General features: G+C 54.7%; 3 protein-coding genes across 4 annotated transcripts; 1 reads left to right on the top strand and 2 right to left on the bottom strand.

Annotated features, from left to right (window-relative positions):
- Positions 1 to 1,796: 1,796 nt before the first annotated feature.
- Positions 1,797 to 21,943, bottom strand: CASP9 (caspase 9). Its single transcript, XM_055704002.1, has 10 exons — positions 21,183 to 21,943; positions 8,710 to 8,929; positions 8,102 to 8,149; positions 7,861 to 7,895; positions 6,749 to 6,931; positions 5,922 to 6,011; positions 5,096 to 5,243; positions 3,839 to 4,018; positions 3,535 to 3,644; positions 1,797 to 2,357 (listed from the first exon to the last, which is right to left on the bottom strand). The coding sequence occupies exons 1-10, from the start codon at positions 21,291 to 21,293 to the stop codon at positions 2,265 to 2,267; spliced, it is 1,218 nt and encodes a 405-aa protein (XP_055559977.1). The 5' UTR covers positions 21,294 to 21,943; the 3' UTR covers positions 1,797 to 2,264.
- Positions 9,912 to 22,381, top strand: DNAJC16 (DnaJ heat shock protein family (Hsp40) member C16). Of its 2 annotated transcripts, none has more exons than XM_055704001.1 (14): positions 9,912 to 10,395; positions 11,245 to 11,311; positions 12,246 to 12,576; positions 13,431 to 13,615; positions 14,517 to 14,621; positions 15,228 to 15,386; positions 15,766 to 15,896; positions 16,114 to 16,297; positions 16,493 to 16,675; positions 16,921 to 16,997; positions 17,480 to 17,560; positions 17,666 to 17,764; positions 18,225 to 18,392; positions 18,793 to 22,381. In XM_055704001.1, exons 1-14 carry the CDS (start codon positions 9,923 to 9,925, stop codon positions 19,187 to 19,189), a joined length of 2,640 nt encoding a protein of 879 aa, XP_055559976.1. In that variant the 5' UTR covers positions 9,912 to 9,922; the 3' UTR covers positions 19,190 to 22,381. The 2 variants fall into 2 exon arrangements, with proteins under 2 accessions (XP_055559976.1, XP_055559975.1); XM_055704000.1 differs by having other exon boundaries at positions 18,222 to 18,392.
- AGMAT (agmatinase) lies at positions 22,349 to 25,818 on the bottom strand. The gene is made up of 7 exons (XM_055704003.1): positions 25,429 to 25,818; positions 25,078 to 25,280; positions 24,264 to 24,312; positions 23,953 to 24,148; positions 23,458 to 23,637; positions 23,119 to 23,203; positions 22,349 to 23,010 (listed from the first exon to the last, which is right to left on the bottom strand). Exons 1-7 carry the CDS (start codon positions 25,764 to 25,766, stop codon positions 22,898 to 22,900), a joined length of 1,164 nt encoding a protein of 387 aa, XP_055559978.1. The 5' UTR covers positions 25,767 to 25,818; the 3' UTR covers positions 22,349 to 22,897.
- Between the last annotated feature and the right edge of the window lie 389 nt (positions 25,819 to 26,207).

Genomic DNA, 26,207 nt, shown 5'->3' with positions numbered 1-26,207 from the left:
GGTGCCACACCGCATACCCCTGAGTGGAACCACTCACCATCTCATCGCGGCTGCCGGAGCCCAGCAAGGAGCCTGGTGATGGAAGGACGAGCAGAGATGGATGGCAGCAGTGCCTGGAGCTCTGCGGGGGACCTGATGGGTGGTGCCTGGCTTAGGAGTCATGCTGCCACCGGATCAGCATGTGACACCATCACTGGATTGGCAAACACCACCATCACCTGCATAGGACCAGCGGCAGGGCCGTGCGAGCCCCCTGCCCGGGTCTGGGCTTGCCTGGGCTCCAGGGACCATGCGGCACTTCCCAGCGTGGCCAGGGGTGTAGGCCTCACTGGAACTGACAAATAAAATCCCGGGAAACCCAAGGCCTAACAGTTCTCCCCCCCTGCACTGTTGTTTTCCACCATAACATGGAGAGGGGTAAGACATCAGAAAACCCAAAAACCTTCTGCCCCAGCAGGGGGAAACCCAGGCAGAGTGGGGAGCAAGGGGGTGGAACAGAGGGGGAAGCAGAGACCAACAGGGAGAAAGACAGGAGAGAAAAAAAAAAAAAAAAAAAAAAAAAAGTAAGGAGGCTCAAAGGCACTGGCACAGGGGAGTTCTCTCAGCTCCAAGAGCCAAAAAGATGGGAGGGGAGAAAGGGGGGTGGGACAGAGGAGTAACATAATCGGAGCCGGGGGTTGGTTGTAAAGAGGTGTAAAACAGTGCAAAGCAAAAAAAAAAGCTAAATACAGAGGAAAACTGGGGGGGACAAAACACAGACCATAGGAAGGTTGATGGGCGAAAGATAAGGAGGGACATGGAGGGACACGGAAAGACCAGGCAGGAGGAAGACACTGGGGGGAAAACGAGTGGGCACTCAGAGACAAGGGGCCATCTGCCACAGGGGGAACCCAGCTCTTGACACCCCGTGCCAGAGCCATGCTGGCACCCACCATCCCAGCAACTGTGCTCCTGCCACCCCACACCCTGGGGACACAGGGAAGGCACCGCTGTGGCACTGGGCTCTCACAAACACCCTGGGCATGGGCAGGGCCATCACAGCCACATCCCAGCTCCAGATGGGGCCTGCCACTGGTTGTGAGGTCACTGTGCCAAACTGCCTCTAAGCACCCAAAACACTCCCAAAAATAAAACAAACCATGAAAATACCCAGCGACTGCAAAGGCAGAGCAGATGTTCCTGGGTTCCCCTGTGAATCCCCAAGCATCCCTCGCTCCCCACAGCAGCACAGAGGCAAAGGGGCACAGCTTGATCTGCCTTCGCAGCGCCAAAACCCTCGCACGGTTTCCCAAGGGCATAAATCAGCCCACAGGATGAAGATGGGCTGGGCAGCCACGTGTGCAGCTCTCCGCTCCATCCCAGCTCTGTGCAGCACACACAGCAGCTCGCCGACACTTCCCTTCCCCACCTACATACCCAAAGGCAGCTGCAGCTCCTGAGAGCAGCTCCTTGGTCTCCAAGGATGCTTTTGCCCCAAAACCGCACAAACATCCAGGGTTTCTGACCTGAAACCATCACTGCAGCAGCTCGTCAGGGCAAGTGCTTTAACTCAGCTCCAATCTTTAAAGAAATCCTCCTGTTTCCCCGCTGTAACTCCAGTTCTGCCTACAACTGACTTCCTGAAAGGACAGGAGCTGCCTTCTCTATCTGCTCGTGTGGCCACGTTAGAGAAACACTACTGGTTAGAGCAGCAGGCTCAAAATTTGTGTGAGCGAGGTTTTTCTGGCTCTTCCCATTTCAGGGGAGCCTTCAGGAGATGCTGAAATCACATTCACAAGATGGAACAGACAAGGAAATGCCAACACTAAAGATCTCTTTCCTCTTTCATTACACATTATTGAAAACGAGAACTATCAACTGCAAAAATCATGTCATTCCACTTAAGGGCCAGACTTCAATTCCGTCGATTGGTTACTGGCAAAGACACAAAATGACTCTGAGGCTGAGCATGGCTGCATCACGACGAGCTAGAGGCACTGTCTTCTGTGAGCACAGAGGCTCCGGGCCGGCACGTGCCTGTCAAAGGACCTTCCTTCACACCCGTCCCTGCTCCGTCTTGAATGTTTCCCATCGGCACAGCGCCATTCTCTGTCTTACCTCTACTTCGCAGCAAGGACAGCGTTGGCAGGTTATGTTTCTCAAGACAAACATCTCAACAGACAAAGGGCTCCAGGAGCATCAATGCCGAGCACCGGTGGGCGCAGATTTCATCCGGCCGCAGGGAAGTAATGCTCGCACTCAGCGGGCACCTCACAGCTCAGGCATCACTTGCACATGAAGAAGAATCTCTTCCGGAGAAAGTTAAAACAGCCTGGGATCTGCTTGTACCTCTCCTTGGCAGAGACAGCATCTGCCACCTAAGAACAGAAGGAGAGCGGTCAAGGAGTGGGACGCTTCTCTGAGCTGTGCATCAGGGCACAGCCTCTCTCGTGGGAAGCATGGCAACGAGGACAGGGAATGGGACTGTGGGACAGGAGGGGGGCAGGTCTCCTCAAATGAGATGTTTTCACCCACAAAAACAAAAGGCGCTCGAGGGAATGTGGCCTTTCGGGAAACCCCGGCTGTATCAGCCACGGCTGCCCATGGTGGGTGATTCTCAGCAGGTGCCCCAACTCCCTCTTCTCCCTTTGGGTGTTCACTTAGGAGCAGATTCCCTTTCCACCCATTTTCTTCCAGACACGCCTGTCATTTCCCCATGGTTGCTTCCCTCAAGCCAAATGCCAGCCAGTGGAGAAAGGGTCTCGCGCCACTCCCCTGACATTGATGGCTGCCATGCTGCCGCCACGTGCCAAAGCAGCACCGTGACATCAGGAAAATGACAAAAAAGGAGGTCCTCTCCCCTGCCACCTCCACCTAAGACTTTTCTTCTCTTACACACAGAGACCAGGAAAGGCGTCTAGAAGTACCTACGCTCATCCCCACCTTTGGCAACTTTCTCTAGCCAACAGGGCACGCACAGGAAAGCATTTGTTAGCCACATGGGTTCCACATTCCCTGCGTGTTGTGCTCCTCGCTCAATGGGACACACGAACACAAACATGGCATCATCTTCCCAAGGGCGAGATGCTCCTCAGGACTTACCACGGTGTGATGGGAGCACCAGAGAGAAAAAGAGCACCTGCAGAGATTTCCAGGCACAAGAGACCTGGCGGGACTTCCCCAAGGATGTGCTCTGCCTGGACACGTGGTGGCACGCTTATGACGGTGCCCACAGTGCCATCAGCTTGGGCTTTTGAGAATGGGGTGAGCCATGTCATTTCTTAGCAGTTTCCTCGGAAAAAAATTATAGTCCCTACATCCCAGATAACTTTTCTCTAGAGAAACCTCAAGGCAGTTTTTGGCAGATTGAGGCCAGATGTTTTCTTTGTTATTAGACCTCTACCCAGTAGCTCCAACTAGCCACTGCCCCAACTGAATGCTCAAGACCATCCTTGCTGGTTTTTAAGCATAGGCCTCCACGTCCTGGCTGATCGCAGCTCTCACTGCTTCTTTCATACAACTACAAAAAGCAGGGAAAAAAAATAAGGCATTTACCTGCAGCAACATGTTCAGCAGGTGTTCTGAATGGGCATACTGCTCCAGCACAGCGTCCAGTGCTTCCACATACCACGAGCCACTCGATGCCTCCCTCCAGGAGACAAAACCTGCAGAGAAAGAACGAGAACATTTCTGCTAAAGCCAGTCTTCTGTTCTCGCCTGACCGAGTCACTGCCGCTCCCTGGGTGCTGTCTCGGATGGAGCCAGTTGCCCCTAACTGCCCCTGACTTTGGCTGCAAAGCTTCAACCTTCTTGGCTAATCCCCCTGTAGCTGGCAAAGGATTTGCGTGGGCTGGCTCACCTGGAAAAGTTGAGTAGGAGACCAAGATATCACTGGGTGTGGGCAAACTGGCTATGGCATCTGGCTCGTCCATGTTCCCCGACAGACCCCGAAAAGGAGTCGCGTCCGACTCCAAAGCACCTCCAGGAGCTTCATCTCTGGGCAACTTGTAATCCACCGTGACGCCTTGATCTTTTTGCTCTGCAAAAAAAAGGCAACAAGACAGTCCCTAAAGTTCATCTTACTCCAGCGTTCACCGATAGTACATCTTCTGTTAGGATGATAAAAACATGTGTAACAAAAAAAAAAAAAAAAAAAAAAGAATAAAAGGTCTCTGACGACACCAAGCTTTTTGGCCCTTTGGCTGTGCTGGTTGAAATGGAGCCACTGGCAACTCACACCAAAGCCCTCGGAGAATCACTGCAGTTGGAAAATACCTTTATGATCATCCTGTCCAACTGTAAAACACTGTCTTGAAACAAAAAGTACTGTGCCAGACATCTTACTACTGGGATGGGGTGGAATATACATAAATATATCCTGTGGCCATCAGCTGAATTACTCTATGCTAGTAATTTAGTGAAGGCCTAAATGTGCAGCGAATGTCCCTCTGTGCTTTTTAAAAAGGTCTGTTTTCCTGAGAGATATCTGGGAAATATATTCAGTTGGCTACTTCAGGGATGTAAGAGTCTTCCTCCAACCTGGGAGGGGGAAACCGAAAATACTCCCTCATCCCATCAAATACCTAGCCTGTCAGCCAGTTGGTAAAAATTGCCTTGGCATCTGCAGAGCCCAAAACAAAAGGTTTGAGGAGGTGAGGACAATCTCCTTAAAAGTCAATTCAAGGAGTTTGGGATGGCAAGTTTACCCAACCTTTGTCTGAAAAGGAGTTTCATGCTTTCGACCCATTTGCACAGACCTTCCACTGGGAAAACTCCCTGAGGTCTGCGTTTCCCTGCCAGCTTCACAGCCCAAGACCTGGAGCAGGTGCTTGGTGTGCACCGCAGTTGCTCCCCTCCTTCTTTCCCGCATCCCTTCCATACAGAAAAACCGTTCTGGCACGCACAGATCAGCCCCACCCTCCTTCGAGAAGCCGGTGTCCGAGCCTTCAGACTCCATCTGCACCAGTGGTCAGGATACATGGCCAAAGGCAAGAGAAGAGAGCCAGAGAGACAGGTGACGAACAAAAAGGAACAACAGGCCAAAGCCTAACCGCGTCTCTGAAGCCTGCTCACGCCCAACAGCCAATTCGCCACCAGAACCGAAACAAAGATTCACCTCCGCCACAGGCCTGGATGAAGAAGAGTTTGGGCTTTCCTCTCAAGCTCGGGCAATTGGACCCATTGAAATAGTTCACAATCTTTTCTATTGGAATGGGTTTTCCATCCGTTCCGTAAACGGCTCCGGGAAACTGAATATGGCTCGTCTGTAAGAGGAAAATCCAGGAGCTAGTAAGGCGGAAGGCAAGGCCAGTTCCGAGGGAGCCCTAAAGGCACCAGACCAAATCTCACTTCCTCGTGTTGGTGTGAAGGCGTGCACCACGCCAGGGCGAGGTGACACCCGGGAGTCGTTTGACATGTTCTGAAACCCAGCCATCCAACTCCTCCCGTTATCCACCTCCTATCCCACCTCCTCCAGCGACAGGGTTCTTCATCCTCTGGGATAGTGGGCATGTAACACGCCCCATCTTCATAACAACTTCTCTCCTCATCCTTTGAGGCCTCTGCCTTGCAAGGAACAGGCTTTACAACTAACTGTGTCTCCTCCATCAGAGCCAGAGAAACAGGAAGGACCAAATGACTATGGCATCAGGGTTCACGCTACCTCCCTTCACTCACAGCCTGGCGTTTGGCTCTGTGTTATACACCCCAGCCTCCAAAATGGACCACGCTTGTCCACAGGCAACACCAGACGAGCTGGGAAAGCTCCGTTTTCTTTCACCCAGATAGGAGAACATAACTCCTTGCAATGTACTGTGGCAGCAGAACAGCCCTCAGATCAGTCACAACAGACCGCTTCCCTCTCTCCCGCCCCGTGGGGAATCAACCCCTGCCCACGCAGGCAGCCAGCCTAATGAGGAAAAGGAGAGATGCGACGAACCCACCTGACAGCCATGGGAAAGGATGACCACCACGCAGCAGTCCAAGGCACTGTGGTCCCGCCGTGCCAGCTTCAGCAGCTCCAAAATCATTTCCTACATGGAGAATGTCATGGTAAGCACTTTTTCAAACCATACCTCAGCCACAAATTACTGCCGGGCTGGCTCTTATCCATCCATTGCAGCTGCACTGCTCAGAAAGATCTGGTCCATCTCTTGGCCACAGAATAACCCACACCCCACATACAGGCAGCAAAAGGCAGCAGTGTTTCTGTGGCTCCACCTTATTTAACATTAGTTACTTTAATTACATAGGTTTCTCTCCTTGCTGCGTTCTTTGTGACACAGCAACGTAAACCAAACTACACTTCCATGCGATTTAGCCACTGAAAAGCACTACTGCCAATTAAGGGCCAGCAGGCGAGCAGAGAACCTCGTTCTACATTTGACAGCTGATCCAGATGACTAAGCTCCCCCTGCCACTTCCAGTAATGGCCGAGGACCGTAGGGACAGGCAACTTGCATCCCCAGCCGCACACAACCCAGGGGCTGGCAGAGCTACACAGAGTAACAGGCTCAGCTGCTTCCCTACAGATCGCAAGGAGGAATCAAAGTTCAGGCAGAAGGGTGAAAGCACGCAAGGGCCTCTCTCCTGCAATCACAGCTCGACAGTAACAAAGAGGATGCAAGTGGTCGATTATTTCTTTGCACAGCACAAGCTGGGGCTTTCGGCGTGCTGCCACCACAGGGGTACAGCCCGCAACACATGACAGCAGTCACTTCCAGGGGCTTGCCACTCGTCCCTCGTGTTAGCTGGACACGGTCGGCCTCACCTGAGCTTTCAGATCCCGTCGAGTCTGGACGTCAAAGCACAAGGCCTTAAAGCGCTTCTCCAGCTTCTTGCAGTCCACGTCAGAGCCATATCGAGTTGACAGATCCAATTCTGAATCTCTACTGAAGTTGACGTTATTAAGGATCAGGCAGTGTCCGCATGGGTTTGCTTTCAGTTCATAAACCTGCAAAGCACACACCGCAATTAAACACCCTCTTATTTGGAGTTCTTACTGGCTAATCCGTGGGACATGGTGCCAACGAGCAAGGCAATTCCTTCAAGCAGCTCATTTCACAGGTTTTGCGTTTCCCCAGGCCGACGGCAAGATAAGAGCATCTGCTCTCCACACACACGTCATTATCAGCTGCTGGGGAACACAAACCCACCTGCCAGATCGGGGACCACCTTTGTGGAAAACTGGCCACTGCTTTACCCACAGCGTCTCCCATGGCAAGTTGAAGATCCTGGGAGGTTTCTTTAGGCATTGCCACCAAACCTCACCATGAGAGTCCACGTAAGGAGCCAAGAGAACAGGCAGATAACTCTCCCGGAGACTCAGCTCTACCATCAACAACAGCACCACGGCAATTTTACAAAAGCTACCCAAACACCCACACCACTACAGCCAGGAGCTTTACACATACATGGCCAAACCGTTCCCTGTGTGTCAGACACCCACAGGCTATCGGAAGGCAACTCCAGACACATTCACGATACCCACTTCCCTGTGCATTTCCCAATGCGCCAAAGCACACTGCACACCTTCATCTCTATTTTCCTGGCATCCGCCTCTCAATGTTATGATTACTAAGTCTAAACACCACTTTGCAGACAACACACGACTCAGTGCATTCAGAAATTAAGCATAAGTATTAACTCTAAGATACATTATTTTTGTCACAGCTGCAATAATCTTTATGGAGGAGCCGGCTAATGATTTACCTGCCCCAAGCCCCTATCAGCCCTGTTACAGCAGCATCGGCCTCGGAGCTATCACTCAGATAACACAAAGCAAGAACCAGCTATCCCAGGGTTATTTTCAGTAGCCACCCACAAGGCATGGAGCTTTGGCTTAATAGGGAACACTTCGGGAATGCCTAAACAAGTACTTACCAGGTCATGGTTCCTTTTATCAATGTCCAGACCACCTACAACACACAACAGACACACAGTAGTTAGCCCTCCACTCTCCACGATGATACATCGTACACTTTCCACTCCAATTTCATAGAGATCCTTCTCTGCCACCTGTGATGTGTCAGCACCACATACCAACTCCCCCTTCCCGCCCGCCGCATGGCAGAAATGAGCGCTCAGCATGCCCTCTCTCTGGAAGAGCCGGGATGCAGCTTACCCCAGGCTGGTGCAGGAGGTATTCGAGGTCTTTCACTCTCAGCTTGGACTGGGATGGACAAACGTGCAGGAAAGTTCCCATATGTAACAACACAGAACCGTCAGACTTTGTGTTCTCCCCCTTCACATTTCATGCTCCAAATAAACAAGCCAGGGTCCCCAGAAGGACCCAAGCCAACAGCCACCTGTCACAGTAGCCCTGTGGCAAGGCTGCGATACACCATCACATCCATTTTCCCCTTCCCAGCGTTCAACGGACTAAGGTTTCTTCTTACAACTGCAACGGCTGCATCTGCTCACAGATTCAGCAGAGCACAAGGTGGTGAAGACATTACAAAATCTGTTTTCACAGAGGTACTGCAGAGGTCATATGCAAAAATACAGAGAAGGAAGCTCCTCACACTGCAAGCACATAGCCCAAGCTCAAAGGCTTCCACTGCTGGAAAGCATGATGTTCTTTCAACAGCTCTGCATAGTCCCCTCTATGAGCCACGCTCCAGGACAACAAAAACCAGGACTTTGCACGCTAACACCCATGGCAAGAGGGATCCCAGCTGCCACACCCCAAGCTACTGTTTGCCCAGAAAAGACTGTGCCCTTGATACTTACTTTTATTACGCTTCTCTCTATGTAAGTCCAGCTCGACAGGCCTCAGGTCTATCGGCTGCAGTGGTGCTGGCAGGCATTCGCACTCCTCAATCAGCATGTCCGCGAGGTCACCCTGTCCAGTGTCCCGCAGGATCGAGAGGAATACAGGAAAAGCCTGCTTCCCTCGAGTCTCCAGGTCGATGACCAGCTGCCGGGCTTGCTCTCCTCGGCTGCCGGCGCTCTGCAGAGGAGGAAAGCCCAGGCACGTTTCCCCAGGCTGAGGCACACCACCTGGCCGGCTGTTCCAGCTGGCACCCAGAGAGGGGAACCGTGTGGATGCATGCTGAGCACACCTCCCCGGGGCAAGCGAGACCAAGAGCCAGCGGACAGCCATAGAGACCCCCCAGCAGCCACCCCAACCCCAGCCCTGACCCCTTCCATCCACCCAGCCCTGCTGAGGACACGTAGCTGCAGCCCACCGTCAGGCTTGGAGGGAAAGGCAGGAGGGGGCACCCCCAGCCCCTACCCAGGGGACACAGTGGCACCCCCCAGCTCGTCGGCAGTGCACGGGACAAGGTAAGACACCCCCAGGCCTGTCCCCAGTAACAAGAAGGGAAATGGGGGGCCTGTGCCTGGCACTGGCTGGGGCAGGGGGCAGTTCTTACACCTCTTACCTGCAGGGCCTGGGCTGGGGAGAGACAAGGGCCACTCCCGAGGCCTGTCACCAGGCCGAGGGGACACACAGCTCTCCCTCGGGCCTGTCACGGGGTTGAGGGGACACAGAAGCCTCCCTTCAGCCTGTCACCAGGGTGACAGGACACCGGGCCCTGCCTTGGGTCTGTCACCGGGCTGAGGAAACACAGGGGCCACCCCCCTTGGGTGAGGGGACATGGAGGTCTCCTTAGGCCTGTCACTAGGGTGAGGGAACATGGGGCCACCCTTCTCCAGGTCTGTCACGAGGGTGAGGGGAAACAGGGCCTTCCCTTGGGCCTGTCACCAGTGCTGAGGAGACACGGGGGCCTCCCCCGAGCCTGTCACTAGGCTGAGGGGACACAGGGGCCACCCCCCCGGGGTGAGGGGACACGGAGGCCTCCCCCAGGCCTGTCACTACGCTGAGGGGACACAGGGGCCACCCCCTTGGAGCTAAGGGGGCACGGGAACCACCCAGCCCGTGCCTGTCCCCGCGGGGCGGGGTCCCGGGGGCCGCCCCCAGCCCACCTGGATCTCCTCGACCATGGGGCGGGTGAAGAGGCCGCGCTGCTCCAGCGGGTCCCAGAGCGGCGCCACCCGCAGCGCCTCCACCAGCCGCGGCCGCCCGCGCCGCAGGGCCCGCCGCTGCGCCTCCTCCATGGCGGCGCCGCTCTGCCCGCCCGCCTCGCTGACCGGAAGCGGCGCCGTCTCTATGGTGACGGCGGGGCGGGCGCGCCGGAAGCGGCGGCGCAGGGTGGCTGAGGGCGGCCCGTCCGCGGCCCTCGCCGCTCCCCGCCGCGTCGGTCCCCGTCCCGGCCCCGCTCCCCGCCGAGCCCTCGCCGGAGCCATGGAGCTGGGGCGGGCGGGCCTGGCCTGGGCCGCCGCCCTGCTGCTGGCGGCCCTGGGAGCGCAGGCCGCGGCGGCGGGGGACTTCGACCCGTACCGCATCCTGGGGGTGGGCCGGAGCTCCAGCCAGGCCGACATCAAGAAGGCCTACAAGCGGCTCGCCCGGGAATGGTACGTGCCTCCCCCTCGGTCCCGACCCGGGGCGGCCGGACACACGGACCCCGGGGCGGCCGGACACACGGACCCCGGGGCGGACCGCGTCCCAGAGCCGGGCAGCAGCGGGGAGCGCAGCCGGGCCGTGGCGTCAGCCGCCTCCCCCGGCTGTCTGCGTCCGGCGGGGCTCCGCGGGCGGCCGGAGATGAGCGCCGGGTCCTGCTCGCAGGCCAGGGGTCATCCCAAGACGGAGCGGCCGCCTTCCCGTGAGCCGCAGTACCCGTCAAACCCTCCCGGGGCCTGGCTGCGGGGGAGGAGGTTCTCCCTGGCTCAGCTGGGACCTCCACAGGTCTGACTGGCGGTGAGACATCGACACCAAAGGGCAACGCGGCCCCCACGCCGACACCCAAGGGCAACTGGGCCATGGAAGGGAAGCGCATGGGATCCACAAATATCACACGCTGAGGAGCGGGCTCAAGGCACGGCCGCAGAGCTTTGAGAGCCTGCGTGGCTCTGCCCCAGACGTCCCCGAGGGCTGTGGTGGGAGGTATTTTTCAGGAAGAAGCCAGTAGCTATGTAGGGCAGCAGCCAAGGGACACATCGCCATAGTAGGTGGGCAAAAGACGTGCTCCCTCGGCCTGGGCTTGGGCCGTTGGCGAGGGATCGGACAGAGGAACAGGGCCTGCAGGCGTGCATCCCAGTGCTGCGTTTTGGGAGGGTGGGAGAGCATGTGCCAGGTAGAAAACATGATCTCGGCCTCGGTGGGTGCTGCTGCGCACCCCACCTGTCCATGTCCTGCTTGCCAACAGCTCACCATGCCCCCGCAGGGAACTGCTGACCCCTTTTCCCTCCTGTTCTGCCTCGTAGGCACCCTGACAAAAACAAGGACCCTGGAGCAGAAGACAAATTCATCCAGATCAGCAAGGCCTACGAGGTAACATGCCCTTCTTGCTATACCCTGCCATCGTTAAAAGTTAAGCGACCTTATTTTTCCGGATGCGGCTTTGTGCTTTTCTGCGTACATCCACACAGGAAAGGCGCTCAACCCTGTGGAGGCAGACACTACCAACCAGGAAAGTTTCCTCCACCTTCTCAACAGAGAGCTGCTGGACATCACCAGCGTGGCCTCCATCGCAGTCATTTTGTGACTGGTCTGCCCTGTTCTCACTAAAAAGCCTCAAACGAGGGAGGAGTGGCCACTCACTGAGCCCCGTGTGGCTGGGCGGCCATCTCATCTGTGTCATGTGTACATATAAGTGCTTTGGGGGTGATGTAAGCAGCGTTACTCACCACAGGGCTTTACTCGCTTCACGTGATGCTTTGCATAAGCAGTAATTTGCACATCGCTCCTGCATGGCTCTCAAAATTGGCCACCTTGGTTTGAGGCAGCTGACCTGATGCTGCTGCAGCCAGTAGGCCCAGCCCACAGAAATAAAAGCAAATTCTCATCTCCCAGCTGAAAACTGCAGTTCTTCTGTGGGGCTTCCAGCTACTCGGCAAAACTTGTGGCACTTCCCGATGTGCCGAGAAAGCCCTCAACCTTCAAGCAGATGCCAGCAAAAGCTGCTCCGGAAAAGTAGTGTCAGTGCTGAGATGGCATGATGTTTGGGCTCAGGGAGCAGTCGGTGTCTGCAATGGGTACAGTGGCCTTGATTTACAGGCTCCTTTCCTTTGGCTTTTTTTACCCACGTTGACTGCAACGAGCCTGGAGGCCGCACGATAGCTCCCTTCTCCAGAACACTGATCCCTCCCAACACGCAGCAAAAGCTACACATTCTCTCATAGCCCATAATTTACTGAGGGAGTATTGTCAGGGAAGTTCCCCCTCCTGGTTTCAGGTGAGCATTCTTCTATCGTCTCCTTCCCAGATCCTCTCCAACGAGGAAAAGAGGGCAAACTTTGACCGCTATGGAGATGCCGGGGAAAGCCAGGGCTACTCTCCGCACCAGCATCGCCAGTTCCACCACTTCCATGAAGGCTTCTATTTCGACGAGTCCTTCTTTCATTTCCCTTTTAATTCGGAGAGGCGTGACACCTCTGATGAGAAGTATTTGCTCCATTTTTCCCACTACATCAATGAAATCGTTCCGGATAGTTTCAAGAAACCTTACCTCATCAAAATAACCTCAGACTGGTGTTTCAGCTGCATCCACATTGAGCCTGTGTGGAAAGAAGTTGCTCAGGAGCTGGAGGCACTGGGTAAGGACGAGGCCGTTGAGGCTGGGCATGCATCAGTTGCCCGGTGAGGCTGTGGTGATCACCGTGGGCTTTGGGGGACCACATTTACGCTGTAGATTTCCTCAGGGGTTGAGCCTAAGGCTTTCCCAAACATTACTGACACCGTAATCAATGAGGCTACGGCTTAGAAGGTGGAAAACCCAGGCCCCTAGATCGCAAGGGCAAGGCACCTTTTCTCCTGACCGTGCGGCTGGCAGCTTGGTCCAATGCTGACGATAATAGGTGGCGGCGGGGCTGAGGGCTGACTGCACCGCTACGGGTTTAGGCTGCCAGCCTAAGTGCTGTGTTGCTCTTGGTCCTGCACTCAGATGGCTCTGATAGGCAAAGATCCCTGCAGAATACGTCCTCTGCTTGAGGGCTGCTGCCATCCCGTAAGTTTTGCGATTTACAGCATGTGGCATTTGGACACCCAGCAGGTATTTATTTTGTACTCGCCCCTCCACGCCCAGCTTCCTCATTCTCCCCACAGACATCATCTGTGTGCATGCATTTGCAGGAAAACAAACTCGACAGACATCAGGAGACAAAGGCCTTGTAGTTCCTGCTTGCTAAGGTTTTTCTACTTGAGGTTTTAGCATAGCACATGGAATACCAGTGGCCAGTGGAAAAGAGGACAGCATGTGCTCTCCCTCTCCCCATAGATAAAGCTATGAGTTTAAATGCAGTCTTGAAGGATTGCAAGTGGAGGAGAGTACAGAGTTAGGAGGGATGGTCCCATGAGTAACTCCTGAGCAGGACGCTGGGCAGTAGAATGGCTCTTCAGCTCCAATTTTCTGCTAGGCTGCCTTTCACATGAACTCGCTGTCCTTTTCCAGGAGCAGGAATCGGAGTTGTTCACGCCGGATACGAAAGACGCCTCGCCCATCACTTAGGGGCACACAGCACGCCGTCCCTCCTAGGGCTCATTAACGGGAAAATAACCTTCTTCCACAATGCCGTCGTTCGAGAAAACCTGCGGCAATTCATGGAGAACCTCCTGCCAGGGAATCTCATAGAAAAGGTATGCTCCAGTAAGGGTGTCGCGTGCCACTTCTCACATCCATCTGGATATGCATCTCTCTTCAGCTGTTTTGGTGGCTGACCCATTTAATTTGGCCCCCGAGCTGATGTGTGTCCCTAGCACATGAAGATCCAACAGGTTGGCAGGGCATTTTAAGAGCTGTCATTACAGATTTCACTCCCCTTCTTCCTCGGGCTGTCATCCAGCTGATGAGGGACTGCACGGCAGCTCGTAGGTGTTGTCTGCTAAAACTCACTGAGATCCCAGAGTCCCATGGTTTGTTTTGTCCGGTTTTGATTCAGACCTTGGACAGTGGAGCTGGCAGCATGATCCCTTTCAAAGATATAGGGAACACCTGTTGCAGACAAAATTCCTGCATTTCAGCCTTGCTTGGTCATTTGGGGCAGCATCTGAGAGCGCCTACCTCCCCTTTTCAGTGTGACATGGCCAGGTCAGGCCCTGTAGTGCTCTCACCTGCCTGTCGTCTGCTCAGCGCCTCATTCCCCTCCCCTCGTGTTCCTGCGGGGTCTTCAGCGAGGGCCACTTCTCTTTACAGATGCCTGTAAAGCCTTGGCTTCGCACCATATATAAAACATATGGTCCTGATGAACAGTTAGGAGAGCACAAGTGGCACCAGTATTGTCTTGAAACTGCATCGGCAGAGGGTGCAATAACTGGGATGGTTGGTGGGGAGTTGAGATGGATGGTTTTAATTCACTGCCTATACCAAAAAAGCACAGAGCAAGCACGCCTGTTGTTGTTGTTGGAAAGGTGAACCCACAGTCTGCTTTCTGTAACGCCCTGACAGCTTTTTCAGGCTCGATTCCCCTTCAGACATGACAGTAGGGCATCATGTGTGCCTTCGTCAGAGGCTCCACTAACATTCTGATTCTATTTAAAGATTACAGATAAAAACTACATCCGCTTTCTCTCCAACTGGAAGAAAGAAAACAAGCCCCACGTCCTCCTATTTGATCATATGCCAGTTGTCCCGTTATTATACAAGGTAATGCGATTTCTGTCACTGTGCCTTTGACTTGCTAATAAATCCTGCTATGCCAAAAGAAAATGCCGTATCGCTGTGAGCAGAGGCGGACCGATGCCGCTTAGTACTACTGACTGGTTCTAGGAGAGCAAGCTGATTTGCGTCAGTTGAAAACAGCGTGGCCAGGTGACCGACTGCGTTGGGGGTCAGTTTCTCTGCCCTGCCACGGATGTACCCTTAGCAGACATGAAGGCACGGGTGGGTTTCAGAGGCAGTGGCAACAAGAGACAGGAACTAACCTTTACTGGTAGTGAGCGATCTTTGCAGCAGAGCTCCTTTGGGTACCCAAAAGCCTGTTTGCTGTGAACCCCCTGCTACCATGCGAAAGGTCAGGCTGTAAAAGCCAGCTGGGGTCCGTTAAGGCTCCCTGTATGATAACTAAGGGGATGCAAACTGGGCTTCAGCGAGGGTGAGGCAGGGCTCTTGCCTCTTAAAGCGTGTGCCTGACAACCTTTAACACAGCAGGAGGCATGCTCAAAGCAAAGTCACCTCAGGCACGTGCAGAGGGGAGAAAATGCTGTTTTGCTGTCTCACATAAACACATGCTGGTGCTTTCTTCCCATCCAGCTGACTGCCTTTGCATACCGAGATTACTTGTCCTTTGGTTACGTCTATGTCGGACTCCGAGGCACGGAAGAGCTGTCCCGTCAGTACAACATCAACGTCTACACTCCCACCATGATGGTCTTCAAGGAGCACATCGACAGGCCCGCCGATGTGGTGCAGGTACGGCTCGGAGCCCCCTCCGGGAGCTTCTGCCAAACAGACACCCAGGTTTTCTGACTTAGCTTGTGACGAGAGGTCAGTCAGTGGCAGGCGTCAAAGCAAAGAGTGTTCAGAGTGTTCGTTGTCAGCATAAACTCTGGCTTCAGCAGCAGGGAAAAGCAAGCCTGAGGAGAGAAGAAGCTCACCAGGCTTCAGCTACGGTGTCTGGTCTTTTGAGGAGGGTGGCCACAAGTAGCTGCTTGGTCTCAGGGCTTCAAAACGTCTTGGGTGATTTCCAGGAAGACCATGGTGGCTGGCAGCCTTTGGGCACGAACATCACAGCAGCTTTGCTCTCCTCGTCCGGCTTGGTTCTGACCTTGGATTTCTTTGTCCTCACCAGGCACGAGAGATGAAGAAGCAGCTCATCGATGACTTCCTTTCCCAGAATAAGTTCCTCACAGTGGCCAGACTCACCAGCCAGAGGCTGTTCCAGGAGCTGTGTCCTGTGAAGAAGTCTCACCGTCAGCGAAAGTAAGGCTCCGTGGGGGACACATCCCCCCATTTTGTTCCCCGGGGCGCTGGGGCTGCTTCTAAAGCCACTTGTTTGATTCTGAGCAAGCAGGGGAACAAATGCATTGCATTACGTTCAGTATCCATGTTGCAGGATGGGGTTCTGGCTAGGGGAAAGTGGATGCTTGTTTCCTCTCATTTCCTAAATGGCTCTTAACCCTCTCGTCATGTTGCCTAGGCACTGCGTGGTCTTGCTTACTGGAGAAGGTGACAAGTTTGCTGCAGCTTATGACGCATTTTTGACTTTTGCTGTGGCCAACACAAAAGACACACTGAAGTTTGTGCACATCTATAATGATCGGCAGCCGGAATTTGCCGACACCTTGCTGATGGACGAGGAGAAGTATAAGGGAAAATCATCTGTGAGGGTTCCCCTTTTTTTTTCTTTTTTCCCATCCTCCCCCTTTCCTTTCACCTGTTCTAATTCGCATCACTTTGGGCAGGAGGCTATACCTTGATCTGACTCCCAATTCTGGGCAGTGATTTGAAGCGTAATATCTGTCTAGAAAACCGTACCTTCCCCAGACTGACATCTGCGCTGTTACTGCCTCGTCCAGGTGGTCATTCTGGAGAGACGCAACAATGCTGGGAAGGTCGTCTATAAAGCCTTGGAGGAAGCCTGGCAAGGCAGCAAAGAGGACAACTTCATCCTCCTGGATCTTCTGGACCAGCTGAGGACAGACCCCAGCCTTCTCTCATTGGAGACCGTTCTGGCAGACCTGAATGACGAGCTCGCTCCCGTAAGCACGTGGCCTTTCCAGCTGCCCAACCACTGCATCCCCTTTTTCGGATAGTCCCATTGCAGCCCTTCACAGGCATTATTTAGATTTTAAAATACCAGGGTGAGACCCCTTTCCCGCTCTTGTAGAGAAGCCTGTGGCATGCTCCAGACCTGATCAGGCCCAGGGTTTGGTTTAAGGGTTGAGAGTCCCGTCAGGGTGCTCTGGGTAGCGGGTTTGGCATTGGCTTTTTTCTTTTTCAACAGATGTTCCTTATCCGATGGCTCTACTCCATGCTGGACTATATCTCAGACTGCTGGGACAGTTTGTTTCACAGTAACTGGTACGGATTGGGTGTGAATGAGTCTTAATGGGGAGCAGGACTGCTATTACCTTGTTTCAGAGGCATAGCAGAAACAGGGTCTTATGGACAGGAATTGAGAACATACCAAAACACAGTATTCTCTCGAGCTTTAGGCAAAGAGTGGTGGTGCCACGGTGACATTAGCTTCTGCCTCGAGTATGCCATGCTTTGCCTCGAGGCTGAGCGTGGATGTTATGCTCCCAAAAACACACATCTCTCATTGTCTTTCACCTCTTCCCTGTCACTTGTTTTTAAAATGGATCGTTTAAAATGTTTTTATCCTCTTCCTATTGGGTGGGAGCAGGACAGTGCTCAAAATCTTGATTGTCTTTAAGACCCCAGGAAACCAGGCGAGTTTCTGGGGAAACCGCATGGTATTACTTGAGGTAACAGGAACTGAAATTCGAACAGAAACTGTGGGATTCACAGCCCTGACTGCTGTTTGCAAATCTTCCCCTCAGGCGAGAAATGATGCCGCTGCTGTCCTTGCTCTTCTCTGCGCTCTTCATTCTCTTTGGCACTGTCATTGTTCAGGCTTTCAGGTGAGTGCAGGCCAAAAGGTCCCAGGGGATCTTACAGTCCAGCTGATAGCTCCTCTCTCCAATCTGCAGTGCCTTAAACGCACCCAAGATAATCTTCCTTTGCAGTGATTCGAGTGACACAAGGGACTCTCCTCCCTCTGAGAAAGAAGAAAACGCTGCAAAGATGGAGAAGAACGATGCAACCTTTGGCAAAGAGAGTAACAGGTTCCCTCTCTCGTTTCTCCACACACATTTTCCACTGAAGCATCACTTGGGGGGCCTCTGGGCAGAGCAGAGCATTAGGGGGGCGGCAGAGAAGCGCCACAGTTGTACGGGCATGGCGCCTTCGTTGTGTGGGGCAGCGTGAGTGCAGTGAGAGGGGTGGGATTTGTGCTCAGCCAGCACCAAGGGCCAGCAAGGACGGGGGTGTGCAGCCTTAGTTATTACGTGATTCCTGCTGAGTGGGCCCCAGATGGCATCTTCAGGGAGAGGCGGGGAAGGTCAAGGTCTGACCGACTCGTTGAGGAAGATCCGAGTCTGGCCCTGGCACCCATTAAACAGGCTTGAACTCCAGGGCACGGGGACAGCTTGGCAGAGGACAGGGAACGGCTTTGCAGTTCCTCCATCCTCAGCCTCTCCCGGTCCCTCGTTCCCCCTTCACCTCATCACTGTCTTGTTGCAGCAGGATGCCCAAAAAGGGCTTCGTCGAGGTGACTGAGCTAACGGACATCAACTACAACAGCAACCTGGTGCGCCTGAGGCCGGGTCACATGAACGTGGTCTTGATCCTGTCCAGCTCGACCAAAACCATGCTCCTCCAGAAGTTTGCCCTGGAAGTCTACACGTTCACAGGGTAGGCCGGGGCCCTCTCCCAGGTTTCTGTTTTGGTTTTAACAGCTTGGGCAATGCCACTCTGATGACAAGTTAGCAGCGGTGTTGGCTCGTTCACCAGGAGGGAATGCTTCTAGCCAGCAAAGTGGCCTCTGCACACATCAGCAGCAACGCATCACCAAAAACCAAGCAGCCTTTCCTAGCCAGACAGGTTTGGTGCTGCTGCTGCTTGGCCGTACCCATATTTCAATGAGGAGGGTGCACGCTAGGCACTGGTCACCTGTGCTGAACGGGGTTAAAAAAGGAGCTGCGGCCACCCAGCTCTGCACCTGCCCTCATTTACCAATGCTTACCTGTCCAGTAGGAACAGTCCGACTCGGGAGGCACGTGCTAATCCCGTTTCCCCTTTACTCTTCCCCCAGGAGCAGCTCTCTTCATTTCTCCTTCCTCAGCCTGGACAAGCACCGAGAATGGCTGGAGTACTTGTTAGAGTTCGCGCAGGATGCGGCCCCCATCCCAAACCAGTATGACAAGCATTTCCTCGAACGTGACTACACAGGCTATGTCCTGGCTCTGAACGGCCACAAGAAATACTTCTGCCTCTTTAAGCCTCACCGATCCGGGGATGAGGGGGGAACCCTGGCATTATGCGAGGAGTACAATTCCTTGGTACCCGTGGAAGCCAGAGGGAAATCCTCCTGCAGCCCGGGTTCTCGATCCATTAAAAACAAATTACACAAATTGTCCTTTTGGATGGAACGCCTCCTGGAGGGTTCCTTACAGAGGTTCTATATCCCCTCGTGGCCCGCGCTAGACTGAGGGATTTTAAAGAGATTCTAACAGACACACTTTTTATGAAGATGACGAGGGACAGCTCTTTCCAGGAATACACAAACAAGCGTGACAAATGGACCTTAGGTTTTAGATGAACTCTCCTAGGGCCGGCAACTAGAAAATATCTCCCCGTGTCTGGAGCCCGGGAGCGCAGCCAAGCGCACTGAAATCCCCCCGCCGCCCGCTCATCGTGCGTTTGGACACCGTACTACCGAAGAGCCAAGAAGGCCGTTTTTCCCTTCTTGTTCTGCCACATCTGCTTCCCGAGTCACCCCCAGCTCCATCTCTCAGTTGACCTCGGTTGAAGAAAACCCCATGACTCCTCTGCCCTGGCGACTTGGGCCAGACCAAACACGGCCGGTAACGCAGGTCAGGTCGTGGTTCTCTCTCCCCTTCCCCGTGTGCTTAGCCCGTGGTGCATGGTGTAACACCGGCAAGACCCTGCGGACCCTCCTGGGCCCTGCCTTTCTGAAAGGCCTCCCACCAGGCAGTCATACTTGATCAGCTTTCCCTGTGGTAAGTGAGTAAGTGTTTTAGGGTATGGTCGGGAGCATCTCCCTCGTAGCAAACTGTAGCTGGGAGTACCTGTGGTGCGGGCTGGTAGGCAATCTGCATGTTTCATGCTCATCGTATCATAGTTCCACGTGCAGCTTCACTGGCAAAACCGTAACCAGGGAGGGAAGGGGTTTTGCACGGTCGTAAATACTGTAAAAGTGTTGAGCCATTTAAACGTCACATTGAATTTTTCAGATGCCTTTCTGCTTCTGTCTATTTTAGACGATGTATCCTAGAGCCATAACTTTAACTGCGTCCTCAGATAGTAGGCGTGAGCTGCTACAAGCCAGTAGATGTGTAAAAGAAACTCTACCTAGCTGCCAGGGAGTCGGTCCGGGCTCCTTTCAAACACCCTTACACCCATAGTACAAACCTTCCTTTGTATCGTGGAACCTAATTCTTTGCCCAAGGCGTGCGGTATCATCAGACTGTCGCTTACACGCGAAGCTCCTTTTGGATTAGGCGTGGGTTTCAGATGCTGGGTTTCAGCCTCTCGCCCGTTTCCTTCCTGCCACCACCCTCGGTGTCTCAACACGCAGGCTGCCGCCTTGGGGGTTTTGTGCATTTGCGTTGGGGGGGTCTTTTTGAACTGGCAGGTCCGTGTGAAGCTAGGGCAGTCACAAAGCGTGGGCTTTGGTTTGGGCTTTGGCATTTTAGCTCCAACAGCCGCTTTTGACACCACAGTGAGGGGAAAGGGAGACCCTTTGCTGGGAAGGCGAGCAGCAGATTCGTGGCCAGACCCTCGAGGGCTAAAGCGAGGGAGCAGGGTTTCTCTGTGCGGCCAGGGCTGAAATCCGGCGGGGCTCGTTCTTCCTTTTTGCTGCTTCACACCGGCTGGCACTGGCGGTGCCTCTTCCAGCCCAGGCCCCCGTGGTACCAGGTCGCCGTTAGGCTGCGGCGGTGCCGGAGCACGGGGATCTGAGTGGGGTGGCCTTTGCCGTGGGGGCCAAACCTGACAGTAGAATGCTCAGTCAAGCACGTGGGGTTAACTCAAAGCTCGGCTGCTCCTTGCCGCCTTAGTTGCCGTCGTAGCAGAGCAGCCAGTTAGAACAACTCTGCCAATCTCTGATCTAGCTGCCCATCCCATACGAAATCCAGGAATGCTCAAGTCATTTTACTGCCACTGTGACCTAGTTGCTCACAATCCCTTGGCTTGCTGTGCTTCTCCCCACCCTGGGAGCAGATTGGCGTGCTTCGACCACCACAGGTATCTCAAACACCGTGTATGATGTACTTCCAAATAAAAGCTACGATGCTACCAGCTGACCCTATGTGAGGTTACTTAATTTTAGCTCAGCCAACTCTGGGCCGCAGCTTGAACTGCTGCACGAGCGAGGCACTAAAGCAGAGGGAAGGAAGGAAGAAGGAAGGAAGGAAGAGAGACGTCTGCTCCCTGCCAAAAAGCACTGAGGCGCACATGTACCGCTGAAGTAGAGCGGGAACAAAATGCTGGCTGGATGCTGCTAGACTTCATCTTCGTTTGGCTGGAGCCATTGCCACAGTGTTCTCGTGCGCTTTCCCCGCAGCTTGCCATGCAGGACGTGGCCAGAATAGGTCTTAGCCTGGTGGCAGGCTCTGCATAACTTCTTAAGACATTTGCAAAAACAAAAGAAAATTCTCTGAGTCTCCGCTGTCTCTTCAGCTACTCAGAAACCGGAAGAAAGCCCTGGGTGTGTTTAAAAAAAAAAAGTGCCTAGCTGTGCTACAGCCAGGGAATTCAGCCCTGCCCCAAGTACAAAGAGAAAGCCCTTGGGCCTTCAAAATACAGGTCGCACGCCGCCCACTTGCTGGAATCATTTTTTCAATTATTTGTTTTTAGCAAAGGTAACCACCTCCCCTTCAGGACGGAGTTTTGGTTAAGGGGTGCTTGCGGCACTCCGGCCCTGCCGGCTGCAGCTGGAATGGGAGCACAGCTCCTGTTTAACCAGGTCAGACCAGCTTGGCTCCTGTCGCCCTTTGACGGAGAAACGTTTTGTGGGCTGAAGCAAACGCCAAACTGTTCTAAACCCCTCGTTCGGTGAGCTTTGGTGCCCGCTGCAGAGCAATGGGTGCTTCTTTCTTGTAGGAGAGTGTGGCCAGAGGCCACGTACGCCCAGGATATGTCCGCCCTCCCTCAGCAACTGCGAGCCATCGCCCCCCCCGGTAATTTCCCCCCCCCCACCTCCAGCGGCGCTCGACCCGTATCATAACATATCATCAGCAAAGCGCACCTGCGGTTCCGTTACACACGCGGTGGTTCGTCATCCAAAGACGGAGGAAATTCAGTCCTGGTGGACTATTCGAGGGAGGTCCAAGCGCTTGCACACTGCTCAGAAGCAAAGGGGTGCAGCCCCCCCGGGGCTAAAGGTGGTACCAAACCTCCTCCCTGTACGGAGCGGTGCTGTTCACCGAAAGCCTGCCAGGAACTAGCATGCTAAGGCAGCCTGAGAAGTAGGACTGAAAATTAGGTACATATTTTGCACTTTTGATACTGGGAAAGGGGGGGAGAATTAACTTATTTGGCAAACTTGTCTTTTTTTTTTTTTGTCTTTTTTTTTTTTTTTGTATTTGTGAACGGGCACTGATGTTTTGTTTTAAGACGATTACAGATTCGCAACCAAAATAAACTATTTTAATGTGTGATGAGGTGGCTCTGTGTTTCCACGTACAAACTAACCTCACCTCCACGTCAGCTCAGAAACTCCCAGAGCAATTACACTGCTCCTGCTGCAGGAGATGCCTGGTTATCCCCGCAGGCAATTGAGTCGGGTATCCCCCTGTTCTCAGAACAAGTCCCAGGCCACCTGCGGCTGCTCTCCCTTCCTCTGCGTTCACTGTCCTGCTGCTGCATCTTAATGGGAGAAACTTTTTACCCGTGGCGGTTCTGCCATGCGCCCCCCTAAGAGCCAGGTGAGCGATTCCAGTGGTGAGAGCACAGGTGAAACACCATTAGCCTCATCTTTTCCTTTCCCAGGTAAACTCAAAAGCTACAGCCACCCTTGTTAAAATGGGCTGTTCAAACCCATCTGCTACTTTACTTAACAGTTTCTCAGATTAAAATTACCTTTTTTAGTAGCAAGTGGCATTTATTCCTCACTGCAAAGCCCACGTTGGCTGCAACCAGTCAAGGGGAACGGGACCCGAAAGCCATGGCCAGGGTCAGAGCCGCGTTGCCCCTGGGGCAGGTGGGAGCTGCCCTCGCACTGTCTGCACTCGGGGGAGGGCGCACAGCATCTCGAACAGTAGATTCGCCGCCAGGAGGGCTGTATTCCCTGAGAGGCGACAGAAAGGGGGGGGGGAACCCCAAGCCATGAATGCGCAACCGCTGTCCAGCTGCCGGCCAGGCACACCTCTTTACTGCCAACCATCTTTAGACTCACCAGAGATGTCGTACATGGGTGCAACTTCGACGAGGTCACATCCCACTAAGTTCAGTCCTTTGCAGCCACGAATAATCTCCAGAGCCTGGGAAGAAAACAGCTTTGGGATCAGGAAGCGCACCTGACCTAGTGGGCCAGTCCAGGGCTCTGCTTTCCCCATACACAGACAAGGAAACCCAACCTCTACAGACCAAACCTCACTAGTTCAACATTTCCCTTCCTCATGACCCCTACGAAATGCTCCCCGGCCTCCCTAACCCTGCACTGGTGCTATGACCTCCCCTAACGGGCACAAAAAGGTCCCTGTCCCACGGGGGGAAGGAAGCTGCGCCCCCTTACCTGTGCGGGTGTGAGCCCAGCCACCTCCGGTGTCCCGGTGCCAGGGGCATAGGCAGGGTCCAGCCCATCGATATCAAAAGTGATGTACACCGGCTGCTCCCCCATCTGCTTCCTCACCTCCTCCATCAGTGGCCCCAGGGACTTCAGCCAGCACTCTTCAGCCAGGACCACCCGGAACCCCTGCGGGCACACGGACACACGTGGGTGTGCGCTCAGGGAAGGCTGGCAGAGCGCAGCATCCCCTGCCCCATCAGGATAAATCCTCAGCGCAGGGCCAAGCTGCAGAGTGCCCACAGCTCGGCTTTCGCACACGCCGCTCAACTAACGGCTCGGTGGGCCGGGAACACCTGTCTTGTGGGCCAAGCTGCTGGCATGGGACAGGGTGCAGAAAAGACATTTCTTACCCAGCTGATGCTAAGGGAATATTAATGACATGGGAATATCAGTGGCAGGGAAAGAAAGCAACTCTTGGCACAGGCCCATGGCTGAGCTTACCTGTTCCCGGCAGTACTGGTAAGGGTCGGGGTCATAAGAGGAGCCTCGGATGCCGATCTGCACCACGCGGCTGCAGTCCAGCAGCCCTTCCTCCACGCAGCGCCGGAATGGGGTCCCGTGGTAGATCTTCTCCCCCAGGGCTCTGTCCCCGGTGTCGGTGTGAGCATCCACATGCACCAGTCCCACGGGACCATGCCTAGTCGAGACAGGTGGCTGTGTTAATCCCCATCCCGTGCACAATGGCCCTGCCATGAGCCTTCCTGAGGCTCCTTCCCAGGTCCTTAATCTACATCTCCAAATTAGCAACTTACTTTTCTGCCACAGCCTGCAGGATGGGGTAGGTTATGGTGTGATCTCCACCTACAACAGGACAGGCAAGAGGGTGTGAAGCCCTGCAAGAGGTGCTTAGCGCTCACTATGTTTCTTCCCAGGCAATTTTCCCCCCCAACTCCATTAATCCTGCACTTGTTTCTACACCCTAGGGCTTCACTCCCGAAGGAAAACCTGAGGATCCCATGTGCAGGTTGCTTCCTCCCTCCTCAGGAGGACCAGAGACGCACCACTGCCGGCAGCCGCAGCTCATGGAGCGGGACACTTGACCAGGCTTTTAAGTAGGTGCTTGATTCACTTCTGAGGATGCTGTAACTGATGATTTGCCCCTCGTGACTCTCTACACTCACTTCACTCAGTGATGCCAAGCTGTGACAGCTGGAAGCTTGAACAGGCGCCCAAAGCACGCCTTGTACAAAGCGGCACACTGCCGGGCACTCGCTCGAGCTCGAGGCTTTCCAGAGGGACACAGGCTGCTCTTGCTTTGGGTCCTGTGCAACAGGACACAGAAAGCGTGTCGCTGATTGCCTTCCCTTGAGCTCCAGGCTGTGCTGGCTGGGGAACACTGACAGGGCCTCTCAGCTGACCCACCCTCCTCCTTTTTGGCACAGCGCAGGAGGCATCACTACTGGCAGCCATTTCAGCAGAGGGCCTGTAAATACAGCACAACGCCTCGTGCCAGGGACAGATTCATCGCTCACCTTCTATCACGTTCCGACTGGATGAGGTGGGGAAAAGAGGGAGTTCGGACAAGCAGGCACGCGGTGGCACGGCAGGGGGACGCAGGCTCCTTACCCAAGGTGAGGGGCACACAGCCGGAGGCCACGATCTTCTGGTAGGACTCTCGGATGAAGCGGCAGCTGTCGGGTAGGTTGTAGAGGTTCACGTTCACGTCGCCGATGTCAGCCACCTGCAGGGAGTCGAAAGGCGCTGCCCCCGTGCTGGCGTTGTATCTCCTCACCATCGCCGACTCAGCCCGGATCTGACGTGGGCCAAACCTGGGGAGAGACAGCGCAGCTGGGTAAGAAAAGCTGCTGGGCAGAGCTGCCACCCACGCCGTGTGCCCAGCACCCCTCTCCCCAGAGGAGCCGTGCTGGCTGGCTGGAGCGAAGCACCGGCTCCCCAGGCACTGCGGCGAGTCCTTACCTGGCTCCTGGCCGGTTGGACGTGCCCGTGTCCAGAGGGACACCAACGAAAGCTGCGTCCAGTCCCTCTGCCGACCCCTGAACGGGCAGTTTCATCATAGAGCAGACGCCCGCGGGCCGGGCCACCGAGAGGGCACTGGGGGGAATGTTGAACCGCGAGGCCCAGCGGCGAGGGGCCCTGTGCCCTGGGGACGCGCTGGGCGAGGAGCCAGAGGTGGCCAGAACAGGCGAGGGCCAGGGGCCGCAGCGTGGGGCGGCCACCGCAGCCAGCTTGCGAGCGTGGGGCCCGGCTTCCCGGGGCAGCAGCTGGCTGCAGCCAGCCCAGAGCAGGGTCCTCATCCTGCCCCACGGGCTCCGACCCTCAGCCCCACACGCAGCAGAGCCTGTTCTGTCTCACCTCAAACACCGCGGGCGGGCAGAGCGCCCGCCACCCTCCCCGGGGTTCAAAGTGCAGCCGGACACCCCACCGCTCGGGCAGGGGCAGAGATCTGGGTCAGCCCCCCGAGGTCCTCCTCCTGGCCTTCCATCCCCGCTTCCCAACGCCTGCTCTGCTTCCCAGCCAGCACCGGGAACAAACACCACAGCCTGTCTCCGACAAGCGCCTGCCTAGGGATTAGCACAACAGGGCAAGAGGGACATGCTGGGACGTGCTGGGCAACGGTCCAGTTTTGCTCCCTCCAGGCACATGCAGAAAAGTGAGGCAGCATTTGTTGCATTAACAGCATATACCGTTAAACCACGCTTTACAAAAGCGCCACAAATGCTGAAAAATCATAAAAA

This window comes from Falco cherrug, chromosome 3 (assembly GCF_023634085.1).
Source record: "Falco cherrug isolate bFalChe1 chromosome 3, bFalChe1.pri, whole genome shotgun sequence".
NCBI lineage: Eukaryota > Metazoa > Chordata > Aves > Falconiformes > Falconidae > Falco > Falco cherrug.
Note: the sequence above shows the minus strand (reverse complement) of the source record. Positions and strands in the feature narration are given on the sequence as shown.

What these genes read in the sequence shown, in the direction of transcription:
- CASP9 (XM_055704002.1), bottom strand. Translation starts at nt 21,293, where the DNA reads ATGGCAAGCTGCGGGGAAAGCGCACGAGAACACTGTGGCAATGGCTCC. An exon ending in ATAAAAGGAACCATGACCTG is followed by an intron (nt 6,932 to 7,860) that starts GTAAGTACTTGT and finishes TGTGCTTTGCAG; the next exon opens with GTTTATGAACTGAAAGCAAA. An exon ending in CATCCAGGCCTGTGGCGGAG is followed by an intron (nt 4,019 to 5,095) that starts GTGAATCTTTGT and finishes TTTTTTTTGCAG; the next exon opens with AGCAAAAAGATCAAGGCGTC.
- DNAJC16 (XM_055704000.1), top strand. Translation starts at nt 9,923, where the DNA reads ATGGGGCGGGTGAAGAGGCCGCGCTGCTCCAGCGGGTCCCAGAGCGGC. An exon ending in GGCCCGCCGATGTGGTGCAG is followed by an intron (nt 15,387 to 15,765) that starts GTACGGCTCGGA and finishes TGTCCTCACCAG; the next exon opens with GCACGAGAGATGAAGAAGCA. An exon ending in AGTATAAGGGAAAATCATCT is followed by an intron (nt 16,298 to 16,492) that starts GTGAGGGTTCCC and finishes TGCCTCGTCCAG; the next exon opens with GTGGTCATTCTGGAGAGACG.
- AGMAT (XM_055704003.1), bottom strand. Translation starts at nt 25,766, where the DNA reads ATGAGGACCCTGCTCTGGGCTGGCTGCAGCCAGCTGCTGCCCCGGGAA. An exon ending in TCCAACCGGCCAGGAGCCAG is followed by an intron (nt 25,281 to 25,428) that starts GTAAGGACTCGC and finishes GTCTCTCCCCAG; the next exon opens with GTTTGGCCCACGTCAGATCC. An exon ending in CTGCAGGCTGTGGCAGAAAA is followed by an intron (nt 24,149 to 24,263) that starts GTAAGTTGCTAA and finishes TGTCTCGACTAG; the next exon opens with GCATGGTCCCGTGGGACTGG.